General features: G+C 32.8%; 2 protein-coding genes and 2 long non-coding RNA genes across 4 annotated transcripts; 3 read left to right on the plus strand and 1 right to left on the minus strand.

Moving 5' to 3' along the window:
• The first annotated feature begins 1,171 nt into the window (after positions 1-1,171).
• Positions 1,172-2,803, plus strand: LOC133829615 (anthocyanin 5-aromatic acyltransferase-like). Its single transcript, XM_062259344.1, has one exon. It carries the CDS (start codon positions 1,296-1,298, stop codon positions 2,712-2,714), a length of 1,419 nt encoding a protein of 472 aa, XP_062115328.1. The 5' UTR covers positions 1,172-1,295; the 3' UTR covers positions 2,715-2,803.
• A 2,770-nt stretch (positions 2,804-5,573) lies between these two features.
• Positions 5,574-6,535, plus strand: LOC133830287 (phenolic glucoside malonyltransferase 1-like). Its single transcript, XM_062260225.1, has 2 exons — positions 5,574-6,081; positions 6,174-6,535. The coding sequence occupies exons 1-2, from the start codon at positions 5,574-5,576 to the stop codon at positions 6,341-6,343; spliced, it is 678 nt and encodes a 225-aa protein (XP_062116209.1). The 3' UTR covers positions 6,344-6,535.
• Positions 6,536-8,295: 1,760 nt separating this feature from the next.
• LOC133829616 (uncharacterized) lies at positions 8,296-9,476 on the minus strand. The gene is made up of 3 exons (XR_009891842.1): positions 9,138-9,476; positions 8,995-9,057; positions 8,296-8,910 (listed from the first exon to the last, which is right to left on the minus strand). It is a non-coding gene; the product is annotated as an uncharacterized LOC133829616 (long non-coding RNA).
• A 2,563-nt stretch (positions 9,477-12,039) lies between these two features.
• LOC133829617 (uncharacterized) lies at positions 12,040-12,704 on the plus strand. The gene is made up of 2 exons (XR_009891843.1): positions 12,040-12,079; positions 12,186-12,704. It is a non-coding gene; the product is annotated as an uncharacterized LOC133829617 (long non-coding RNA).
• Positions 12,705-13,585: the final 881 nt, after the last annotated feature.

Consider the following 13,585-nt stretch of genomic DNA (forward strand, 5'->3'; position numbering starts at 1 on the left):
CTTATGCTGGTAGTTTATAAATTTCATTTTACATTTCTACCAAGTTCAAGATAAAAGCTTTCAAATTTCTATATAATATATTTATTAATTAGTATATCATTTTCATAATTTTAATTCATTTTTTATTAAAACAAAGATATTATTTTTCTATAATCTAACTCGTTTTTTAGGGTCATCTTTTAATAATTATTCACAATTGAAAATATTATTTTAATAAATATAATCTCTAATAGTGTAACCCACTGTAACATGGGCTTTGCTAGCCCAAATGATACAAAAGCCCATACAAAAGCCCAAATGATACAAAATTCAACAAATTTTGGCAGCTTTATTTAGTTGAATTTATCAATTTCTTTATTTTTTTTCTTCCCTATTTGGATACCAAAATCAGTGTTTATTAAAGCCAAACAATGTTCATCAAAAGTTAAAAAAAAAATAAGAATTTTTAATATGATACATTAATAATTGTGGCCAATAATTGTGGCAAATTTAAGGCTGGCCAATTCCACCAAAATAGTGAATCATTTCATTGGAGTAAACTTCCAATGTTTTAAATTGTGGCCAAAGAAAATAATAATAATAACAATAATAATGGATTCAATAATAATAATAATAATAATAATAATAATAATAATAATGGATTCAATTTGATTCTATTCCCATCACCTCCAAGATTTTAATAATATTGTTGGGATATAGGTATAGTGCGCCCACTTTTTTAAAAAAAAAAAAAGTGAATTTTTATGGGAGTCGATAGAAAAAGACTCTGCAGTAAGGTGTTTTAAATAACTACAATATACATGATTATAAAAAAAAATTGTACCGAAAACTGAGCACGAATTAAGAACACAAAAGCGGAGTGACTCTTTACTTGATAAGTACTCAATTTTAAGATTAGTTAACTAAAATTAGCCATTAAATAAATTCACTTCAATTTTACCCATTATTATAATGATATTTCTCATAGTACCTTTGTTTATACACATATAACTTAAAGTATAAATAAATATTGGGTATAAAATTAATTTTTAAAAAAAAAAAACTAAAAATGAAATATCATCTCTAAAACTAGACACTCACAAAATTTATATTTTTTTGCCCTTACCATAAAACACCCAACTAAAAAAGTATCAATTATTAAAGAATAATACAAATACTTTATTTTTTTTAACGAATTATTTAAATTATCACTAATATTTCATTTTTATTAATTATTTAAATCATAAAAAAAAAAACAAAAACTTCATGGCTCTATTTATATACTTTCTAGTTTATAATTAGTCTGAGCAACAACAATGGCGACGAAGGTGTTAGAGGAGTGTTCCATCAGCCCCGCCGGACCACCGATCACCTCACCACCGTCGCCGCCGTCTTCAACAGCTCTCCCTCTAACCTTTCTGGACATTCCATGGCTGTTCTTCCCTCCAAGCCGACCTCTCTTCTTCTACAACTTTCCCCATCCACTCACTCACTTCACCTCCACACTTGTCCCAAAGCTAAAGCTCTCTCTCTCCCTCGCTCTCCGCCACTTCTACCCCTTCGCCGCCGCCCTCCTCCTTCCACCGATCCCACCTTCCAAACCCCACATCGTCGCCGGACCTCACGACTCCGTCGAGTTCACCGTCGCCGAGTCCGACTCCGACTTCGACCAGCTCTCCGGGCTTTACAGCCAGATAGATGCAGCGGAGCTTCGAGCACTTGCGCCGCCGTTGTTGCCACGTGCCGCACGTGCCAATATGGTTCCTCTAATGGCTGTCCGAGTCACCGTCTTTCCCAACTCAGGGTTTTGCTTAGGACTCGCTCTGAACCATGTCGTTGCTGATGCTAGAACCTTCAACAACTTCATGAAGCTTTGGTCAACGTTTTGCGTTGACCATCATCATGATCGATCATCTTTGCCGTGTTATGATCGGACGGTCATCGTTGATACACGTGGACTGGAGGGTGTCTTCTTGAATGAGTGGTGGAAACGAAGAACCCTATCTTCATCACCATCAAGGGTTCTTGACAATGGTGCTTGTGATGATGAACTTGTCCGTACAAGTTTTGTTCTAGGGTTTGGAGAAATGGACAAGATCAAGAGTAGGATCCGAGTCCTTAATCTTGAACAACAACCAAAACATTCACAATTACTAGATTTAATATCTCCCTATGTTGTCACGTGCGCATTTTTATGGGTTTGTGTGCTAAAAACCCAAGAAAGAGTAGGTCAAGATAGTGCATTACATCATAATGACGAGGATCCGAACTATTTCGGGTTTATCGCGGGCGGGTTGACCCGGTTTGAGCATCCGGTCCCGGTCACATACTTGGGCAACTGTGTAGGGTTCGGGCGAGCGAAGGCGTCGAGGGGTGAGTTATTGGGAGAGTACGGACTAGTTGTGGCGGCCAGAGCAATAAAGAGAACCGTGATTAGGTTGGACGAAGGGTTCTTGGGCGAGGCAGATAGGTGGATATCGGAGTGGGCAGAACTGATCGGGTCGGATATCCATGTGATGGCATGCGGGTCTCCTAAGGTGGATTTTTATGGTAGGGATTTTGGGTGGGGCAAGCCAAAGAAGATTGAGGAAATTGAGATAGATAGTACAAAGGCAATTTCATTGAGTGAGAGTAGAGATGTCAAGGGTGGGATTGAGATTGGGTTAGTGTTGCCTAAGCTTCAAATGGATGCTTTTACTCTTTTGTTCAAGGAAGGTCTCATGGCTTGTTATTGATTAATTACTTTCTATTATGAGAATAATGACTGAGATTAGTCACCCAAAATTTATAAGAGAAATTTGTGAAAATAGTTTTTTTTTAAGTAGTTTTGCACTCTGGCGTAATTTTGATAATTTTTTGCAAAATGACCTCTGTTTAAAATTCGATTAGCTGTCTAAAATTTTCAACAGGCTGATTAAATTTTTCGATCACCTGTCAAAATTTTCGACTAGCTGTCTAAATTATAAGATGTCATTTTGCAAAGAATTATTAAAACTAAGCTAGAGGGTAAAATAAGTTTAAAAAAAATAGATTATCTTGACAAGAAATCCTATTTATAATTATATATATTGTACATTTTTTTAATAATAATTTTTTGTAAGTTACTTTTTGAGATGGGGGTATAGATAGGGTATGGATGGAGTGCAGTAATAATTGAATGTGTCCAAAAAATTATTTTGTAAAGAAGAGCAAGAAACAATAATTTCAACACTTGGTCCCAAAATAAATTATGTTATATAGTACAACGAATTAACTAAATGAAGTTAAAAAGTGGAGGATTTTTCATATTTAATATAGTGACTTGACAAAACGATAACAACTTTAAAATTAATGCAGAAAGAGACCATAACTACCGATTAAGCATGAGTTTCAACTAATTATAATAAGTCAAAACTTCTAAATCCTTAAAAATTATATTGGAATCTTTCCAAGTTGTTTGGTGTGGTCAGGAGTTGGAATCTTTCCAAGTTTCCACTTTATTAAGTAGGTAATTAAAATTAAAAGTCTTTATTTTCATAATATATTTGTTAGAATTTTTTTTTAATTGAAAAATATATTAGAGTTAGTCCCACATTTGTTATTTTAAGGGTTTTTTTTACTCATTCTTGGCATATATAACAAACTTCAAGTCATTCTTAATTCATTTTATTAAGGGTTTCTTGGCAAAATGACTTATTTTTTTAAGTCATTTTGCACTCTAGCCTAGTTTTAATAATTATTTGTAAAATGACTTCTCATAATTTAGACAGGTAGTCGAAAATTTAGACAGATGGTCGAAAAATTTAGACAGGTGGTCGAAAATTTTGACAGCTGGTCGAAAAATTTAGACAACTGGTCGAAATTTTTTGACAACTGGTCGAATTTTAGACAGAGGTCATTTTGTAAAAAAGTATCAAACGTAGGCCAGAGTGCAAAATCACTTAAAAAAAGAGGCTATTTTCACCAATTTCCCTTTTATTAATAGTATTGGGATTTTTCTTGTTTATAAGAACACCAAAATTTCCCACGAGTACATCTAAATACATAGTTTTCTTTGCGAAATAAACGGAAAAAATGTAGCTAATAGATCCCTAAAGTGTGGGTACAAGTCAAATAGGCGGTCGATAATTCATTTTTTTTGGTTGAAACCCCATAAAACCGGTCTGCAATCTTGTGAATCTTGTATATTAAAGAATCTTGTATATCAATTTCTTTTTATTTCTCTTTTATAGATTGATAAGCCTCCACTCTTCTGCAGTCGGTATGGCATATCCGTTGCAAATGTTTACTAATTTTCTGAATAAACAAAGAGCGATTTTATTCCTTTAAGTCATAAATTACTTAGATATGTCTTCCGTGTTAATGGTAATTTATTTGGACATAGGTCTGTACCAGATTTAATCTTCCTTATCTTTTCATTTGTACTAGGTGTTAGGTATCCATAGAATATCTTATTAATAATTTTGCATACAACTTATAGTACAATAAACAATTGAAGAATATAGTATGCATACATGATTCAGCCATGAAGAAAACGTGAATTGTTAGTGCAATACTAACCAACTGAGTTTTCCTCCCTAAGACCTCTAATTCTGAAGTAGATTATCACACTACTGAATAGCGATGAGACTATTCATATATATATAGAGTTAGGGATGAGACTTAGCTTGTATAAACCTAGTTGGACTGTACCTCCTCATCAAATACTTCAGTTAATTAGAAAGCACACACTTCTGCCTCAACTAGACTACTATAGATAATAAGCCCATAAACAAGAGATCACTAAAATTAAATGGGCTAGATCACCAAATAACTATTTATCAGCCCATATTTTATAAAGCATTAAAATAAATAATGTAAGCCCAAATAAAAGTCTAACATTCTCCCACTTGGGCTACATTAATTTTGTAATACACACACATATATATATATTAAAATAATTTTATTTTAAAAACAACTCATGGGTTGAGTATCAAGAAAAATATTGTGGCCACTTTTAAAAAATAATAGTTATTTGATAATATCTAAAACAACCAGTCCAATTTAATCCTTGATGTTGAACTATGATTATCAATTTGCTTTCCAATCAACAAAAAACATTCATAATCACAAATATCAAAGTATTAAATCGACATGTCAATACGTCTAGGAGTATGATAAGAGAATATGTCCAATATGTGATCAGTTATATAACATAATCTCTTTATCGATCTATAAGAACCTAAATTCTAGCTTTAATTGTAGAAAATAAAGATGTTGAAAAATTAACGTAATAAATTGTAAAAAGTGTTACCTTCTTTATTTATAATTTAAAATAAATATAACTCGGGTTTAAGAAAAATAAATAATAGTCTTTACACAATAAAATAAAAATTAAACTAGGCCACATTAAATCATAACATTCATAATTTCCTAAGAAAATAACACGCGACTATACGACCCCCACATATTCACATCAGTCTTGCTATTGGGAATCCGCTCGCCACCGGTCATCTAAGGTTAACTTATTCTGCAAAAATAAAATAAAAGAAAGGAATGAGCTTTTAAGCCCAATAAGGAAAATACACAGCATTTTATACAGAAATCAATCATAAACTTATAACAAATAATTTCACATGCTTTGGTCAACGTTTTGCGTTGACCATCATCATGATCGATCATCTTTGCCGTGTTATGATCGGACGGTCATCGTTGATACACGTGGACTAGAGGGTGTCTTCTTGAATGAGCGGTGGAAACGAAGAACCCTATCATCACCACCACCATTAAGGGCTCTTAACAATGGTGCTTGTGATGATAAACTTGTCCGTACAAGTTTTGTTCTAGGGTTTGGAGAAATGGACAAGATCAAGAGTAGGATCCGAGTCCTTAATCTTCAACAACAACCAAAACATTCACAATTACTAGATTTAATTTCTCCCTATGTTGTCACGTGCGCATTTTTATGGGTTTGTGTGCGAAAAACCCAAGAAAGAGTAGGTCGAGATAGTGCATTACATCATGATGATGAGGATCCGAACTTTTTTGGGTTTGTCGCGGGCGAGTTGACCTGGTTTGAGCATCCGGTCCCGGTCACATACTTGGGCAATTGTGTCAGGTTTGGGCGAGCGAAGGCGGTGAGGGGTGAGTTGTTGGGAGAGTACGAATTAGTTGTGGCGGCCAGAGCGATAAAGAGAACCATGATTAGGTTGGACGAAGGGTTTTGGGCGGGGCAGATAGGTGGATATTGGAGTGGGCAGAACTGATCAGGTCGGATATCCATGTGATGGCTTGCAGGTCTCCTAAGGTGGATTTTTATGGTAGGGATTTTGGGTGGGGCAAGCCAAAGAAGATTGAGGAAATTGAGATAGATAGTACAAAGGCAATTTCATTGAGTGAGAGTTGAGATGTCAAGGGTGGGATTGAGATTGGGTTAGTGTTGCCTAAGCTTCAAATGGATGCTTTTACTCTTTTGTTCAAGGAAGGTCTCATGGCTTGTTATTAATTAATTATTATCTATTATGAGAATAGTAATGACTAAGATTAGTCACCCAAAATTTATAATTGGAAATTTACTCATTTGGTACCCTATGTTTTTGCAAAGTATTATTTTGGCACTCTCTGTTTTCAATAATGCTCATATGATACCCTATATTTTAAAATTATACATATTTGATACCCTAGACTTAGATTTGATAGATAAAATTTTGTCAATATGATCAAACTGTCATCAGTTATATGTAATTAAGTAATTAAATTTAAATTTGGAACTTACATAATTGACAGCAATTTGATTAAATTAGTAAAATTTTATTAATTAAATTTGATTTTAGGGTACCAAATATGTACGATTTTAAAATATAAGGTACCATATGAGCATTATTGAAAACAGAAGATACCAAAATGATACTTTCCAAAAAACACAAAGTACCATATGGTTAACTTTATAATTATATATAATGTACAATTTTTTCAATAATAATTTTCTTTGTATAATACTTTTTCAGACAGGGTACGGATGGAGTGCAGAAATCATTGAATATATGTGGCCAAAAAATTATTTTGTAAAGAAGAGCAAGAAACAATAATTTCAAGACTTGGTCCCAAAAGAAATTATGTTATATAGTACAACGAATTAAATAAATGAAGTTAAAAAATGGAGGATTTTTCATATTTAATATAGTGACATGACAAAAAGATAACAATTTTAAAATTAATGGAAAAAGAGACAATAACTACCGATTAAGCATGAGTTTCAACTAATTATAATAAGTCAACTTCTAAATCCTAAAATATTATATTGTTATTATATGAAATTCAAGAGCCAAAAGTTGTTTGGTGTGCTCTGGAGTTGGAATCCTTCCAAGTTTTACTTTATTAAGTAGGTAATTGAAATTAAAATTAAAATCCTTTATTTTCATGATATATTTGTTATAATTTTTTTTTAATTGAAAAATATATTAGAGTTAGTCCCACATTAGTTATTTTAAAGATTTTTTACTCATTCATGGCATATATAAGAAAGTTTAAGTCATTATTAGTTTAATTCATTTTATTAATAGTATTGGGGTTTTTTTTCTATTTATTTAAACTTTACAATAATCCCATAGCTAAGCATATAAAGACAATATTGAAGCCAGAGAGACATGATCATAAACTCAAAAATATTGGAGCACATCTAAATACATAGTTTTCTTTGCAAAATAAACGATAAAAAATAAATATAGAAGAGATTAACAACAAAACAACTGTTGTGTACTACGGTTATTACAGTTGGTTGGAGTGATTAACTTTTTTGGTTTGATGAGTTAGAGTGATGAACCTTTCAAGTTAGTTTTCTACCCTGCTCTGCTCAAACTTGTATAAATTGTAGTTCCGTTATTGAATGTATTACAGAAACTACTATTCTATGTTCTTCATCTCATCTTTTGCTTGTGTTCTAAATAATATCAAGTTGTTACCAGAGCTCAGCTTGATCCCATGAATGAACAAGATCATCAGCACGTTGAAGAACATGTTCAACAACCTCCTATTTACAAGTGTAGCTTGTGTTCTTTCAAATGTTTTACTCAAGAAGGGCTGGTCTCTCACCGGAGAAGGCATTATAACAAACCGAAAACAAGATGCTTTTGACCAGCATCAATGTCGGACAGTTGAAGGTAAATCACTCGTTTATTACCATGTATTTATATCTTTCCTATTATATAAATGACTTTTGTATTTAACGGATTTTGGTATGATTTAACAGATTTTAGCACTACTTAACAGTTGATTATTAACACTTTAACAGGATCTATAATTTAGTCAAACAATGCATCTGTTAAAAAATATACAACTATTACCATAGGACACAACCAATGGCATTTACAATCATGATAAAAATCATTATCTCATCAAACCTCCTCTTTCATCGTTATAAACTTCAAATAATTAAAAATATCTCCTAAAATATACTCTCATATCAATTACACCTACAAAAAGTGCTGAATTAATACACTTTGAAACAAAAAAATTAGTGCTTGCACGAAAATGAGATGTTATCTCTGTGTAAGGTTCTGGAATTAAGTCTCTTGCAAAGTTTCAATTCGATCGAAGCCTTGCCGTAGTAAGATCTTCATTCCTCAATCTCTAATTTGACTTGTTGAACCATGCCTAAGCCAATGCATTTGAAAGCCAATGCAACAATGGTGCTGTATTTGTCATGACAGCCACCTACCAAGCACTAACCACCACCAAATCATCCCAAAACTCAAGATCTATCGTAATGAATCATTCCCAACACCTTGATAAGTGTTTCTAGATACAAAGTGCTGATTTAAACCATGTATAACAACTCAGATTTTTCAATAAACTTTTAAAAAAACTGAAACGAAAACGGAATCGTAACAACTACGAAGGTAAACTACAGGCTTGTACCTCGTTCTGTGGCTGGTTCTTGGTAGTTTCTTCTTCTCCCCAATTTAGTACAAAACGCTATGAACGCAACCAAACCATTTCTCATGAGTTTCGCACTTAAAATCTAAGAGAATAATCACTGTAAAATAGGTTCGTACTTACGTTTTTCCTTGGGACTGTTCTTGTACCGAACTCCCAAGAACATTCTCTCCTTTCCTTTGCTTTCTGCTACAAGGGATTAAGGGACTAAATAAACATGTTCAGGGTCTGTATCTTCAATGGAAACCCAAGAAAAAAACACTCACCTTGCTCTTAACTCCCTGGATCCGATCGTACCCTCAAGAACACCAAGTGTTCTTCATTTGTTTCTCTCTCCAATTTAGTGATAATTTCACATCTGCAAAGTGAAAAGAGAAGACTGAGTTCTATTATTTGATCAATAGCTGAATGATTTACAAGGAAAAAAAACCTTGCATAAAACTTTTTAGTGGCAGAAAAGTCCTATTCCTATTATGATTCTTTTATTCCTTAAGCACACTAACCTACCAACTCATCAGTTTCATTTGAGGTCTATATGAAAATCTCAAACGCTGAATAATTTATTCTTCAATCTGAAAATTTAAGAGTTTCATTATCCAATTTCATAACGTGCATTGCACGTATTTTATACCTAGTATATATATATGTATATTTATGTAGGGGTGCACACGGGTCGGATTTTCAGGTTTCGGGCTCATCGGGTTTGGGTTTTGCGGGTTACCGAAACCGATCCAAAATTTTCGGGTTTTTTCGGGTTCGGGTGTAATTTCGGGTTTGCTGGGCCATTTGTGATTTTGGGCCGAAAAGCCCAGTTTTGGAAAAATGCCATTTTTTACATTTTTTTTTCTTTCAAAAATACCATTTTTTTTCTTCAGATTTCAGGTTTGATTTTGGGTTGGGCTGAGCCTATTGGGTTTTGGACCGAAAAGTTAAATTTTGCAAAAATACTATTTTTTTTTCGAAAATACCATTCTTTTCGGATTTCGGGTTTGAACCCGAACCCGAGGCTAACAAATTTTCAAACCCGAACCCGACCCGACTTTTGTCGGGTTCGGGTCGGATTTCACCCGATTTTGACGAGTTTTGCCAAAAACGGGTTTTCGGGCTGCGGGTCGGGCGAGTTTTTCGGGTAAAATGTTCACCCCTATTATGTATGTGTGTGCAATCTTGTATATTAAAGACTCATTTATATTAAGTTCTTTTTATTTCTCTTTTTAATAGATTGATCCGAGTACTGTGCATATAGATGCTTCCAAGGTAAGAAAAATATATCTGTTTACCATTAATGAAGTTGAATGATTTTTTTTTTATTCTAACATCTCTTTGTTTGGTTCCATGGTTATATATATATATATATATATATATATGTATATTTCTATTCTGAAAAGGCTATACGAAATGCTGAAAGACTCAAACCTTTACAAGAGCTACTTCTCCAATCTGCAGAGGTAATTAATTCTATCTTTCTTTGTTGTATTTTACTCTCAAGATCACAAATCAACAGTTAGATAGACAAATATATGTATATTTATAAGACAATTTCTAACAATGTATAACTCATGAAACAATGCACAACAGAAATATTAGAATCAAAGAACAGAAATAGACCAATACACAGTAGGATTATACCGGTTCAAAGACTAGTTCCCTAGTCTTCTACATCCAGTTTTGGAACATCATCATGGAGGCTTTTATTGCTATCCAACAAGCACTCAAGCTCAGTACAATATCACTCACTCACCCCGAGCAATTTACTGTCACAACAGTAGTGAAATTGCTCAATACAGTAGCCCAAAACCCCCCACACTCTTTCTCAACTATCTTCTCTCACTTTCTTGATCTTCTCTCTTTCTCAATCTTGGAGCTTCTCACTTTCCCTCTGTTTTAAGAACCGTATATCTAACCAGCCCCCTTGAAACATATATATATATATATATATATATATATATAGACCAACAATAATGATGACTAGGAGAGATAGTTAGGCAGCTGATAAAAAAGTAGTTAAGTTAGTTGAATTTTGGGAGGAATAAAACCTACAAATTCCACCTTATTCCTTCCGAAAATTTAACTGAAAAAATTTGAGTTTCTCCTCTCCAAGATGGTGTTCCTCAAGTATACTATTAGTTCCCAACACTGTCTAAACTTACTTACTGTCAAGATTTTAATGCCAACATCAGCTGGGTTATCTTCTGTTTTTACTTTATCCAAGTTAACAGTCTCATCCTCAATTTTCTCCCTAATCCAAAAGAGCCTTATATCAATGTGTTTACTCTTCTCATGATACATAGGTTTCTTGCATAAATGAATTGAGAATTGGCTGTCTGAGTACACCTCTGCTTTACCATTCTGCAACTTTAATTCTTGTAAAATGCCTTGCAACCAAAGAGCTTCTTTAAATGCCTCAGTAGTAGCCATGAATTCTGCCTTGCAGCTGAGCTTTCCAACACACACAGTTCCCATTTGTCATGAACATGTAAGCAGTAGTGGATCTTCGAGTGTCCCTGTTTGAAGCATAATCAGCATCCACATAACCTGTTAGTTCAAGTTCCTTTTCAGCTCTTTTGTACACCAAACCATAATCCCAAGTTCCCTTTAAGTACCGTAGAAGCCATTTGAGAGCTTGCCAATGTTCTAATCCGGGATTTGACATGAACCTACTAAGAACACTGAGTGCATGTGCAATATCTGGTCTAGTACTAACCATTATATACATTAGGCAACCTAGAGCCATTGCATATGGAACTTTGCTCATTTCTTCAACTTCTTCTGAGTTGACAGGACACCGTTCTTTGGAAAGTACAAAATGACCTCCTAAAGGTACTGAGGTACTCTTGGCATCTTGTAGATTGAACTTTTGGACCACTTTCTGAATGTAATTTGATTGTTTCAGATACAATTTTCCATCATCTCTTCGGTTTCTTGTAACTTCTATGCCAAGAATTTTCTGAACATGACCAAGTTCCTTGATTTCAAACTCTTTATATATATATATATATATTTTTCTATTCTGAAAGGCTTTGTTGTGAAATTCAATCTGATAAGTAAGACTGTTTTGAACAGGGTGGTCAAGTATCTGCATTAGAATTAGATGATGTGATCGACCATATCAAGTACTTGCAGCTACAAATAAAGGTAAGCCTCTCTTTCTTTCTCACAAACTTTCACTTGATTATCCAGACAGACAGGACTAAGCTTCCTTGCACTGGTTGGTACCAACTAAAACCATATAATGTCTTGTTATATTTGAATTTTCATGGCATCTTGTTTTCTTTCCCTTCTATCTTCGTGATCAGTTTTCTTGTTTTATACAGGGATAAATGGCAATGAGTCAGTCGAATGAGCCACCTTTGGAAGAGATACATGTGTAATAGCAAGGGTTATCCAATCTAAATACAATTTTATGTCGGGAATTTACTCATTTGGTATCCTATGTTTTTGCAAAGTATCATTTTGGTACCATCTGTTTTCAATAATGCTCATATGATATCCTGTATTTTAAAATTATACATATTTGATACCCTAGACTCAGATTTGATAGATAAAATTTTGTCAGTATGATTAAACTGTTATATAATTGACAGCAGTTTGATTAAATTGGTAAAATTTTATTAATTACATTTGAGTTTAGGGTACTAAATATGTATGATTTTAAAATACAGGGTACCATATGAGTATTATTAAAAACAGAGGGTACCAAAATGATACTTTGCAAAAACACAGGGTACCAAATAATTACCAACCTTTTTATGTTTTTCAAAACTAAAAATATGTGGGTCCTACAAAATTTCATGATTGGTGTTTCATTTCTGAAAATAAAATTTAAATACAAATTTTAACTTTTGCCTACAAATCTGAAAATGCATAAATGGCGTTTTCTTACTATCCTAATTTCATTTTTTAAACTTGTTTTTCTTCTACTCATTTTCTCTCTCCAAGCCAACATATCATCAAGTCTCAATTCTTTTTCATCTGGTATATTAAAATTATTGTTACGTAGTATTGTTATTATATATGCTTAACTATAAATATATATATTTCTATTATAATTTTTTTTCTTCCCCTCTTTTCTCATTAAGCATTATCTCGAGTCATTCTTATTAAATTATTTTATTAATATTTTTGTCCAATTATTTTTATCACAATTCATAATAATAAATATGAATAAAAATATTTAAAAGATTATAACAGTTGAATCACTATTTATTTGTTTTTGATAATGACTTATTTTATTTTCAAAAATCTAATTTAAAGATAGATAATTAATAAAATTTTAAAAAAATTAAAATTAAAATAAATATAACAATAATATATACTGTCACATAAATTCTTTCTAAGACAATATGGAACATTAAAAGAACACAATCCACACAAATCAACATAATAGAAAGTTATGTTCAGAAATCAAAATATTGGATATAATGAGAACTAAAATGTCTTCCACACACACTCAGACCCAATTATTTGAGTCAACCAGCCCAAAGTACCATGTATTATGTATTCATTAAATACCATACTATGTATGCTATGGATATATGTGAAATATTTGGTTTGAACACCTGTTTATGAAGCCCCAAAAGATTAGAATATGAACACATTTTATGTGTGTTTGATATGAACTTTTTGGGTTTATAGTGCTTTTACACTAAAGATTAGAATATAGAATATTGCTTGCATCGCTATTGATTAAATAACTTTTTTTTATTTTTATAAT

Source organism: Humulus lupulus, chromosome 4, assembly GCF_963169125.1.
Source record: "Humulus lupulus chromosome 4, drHumLupu1.1, whole genome shotgun sequence".
In the NCBI taxonomy this organism is placed as follows: domain Eukaryota; kingdom Viridiplantae; phylum Streptophyta; class Magnoliopsida; order Rosales; family Cannabaceae; genus Humulus; species Humulus lupulus.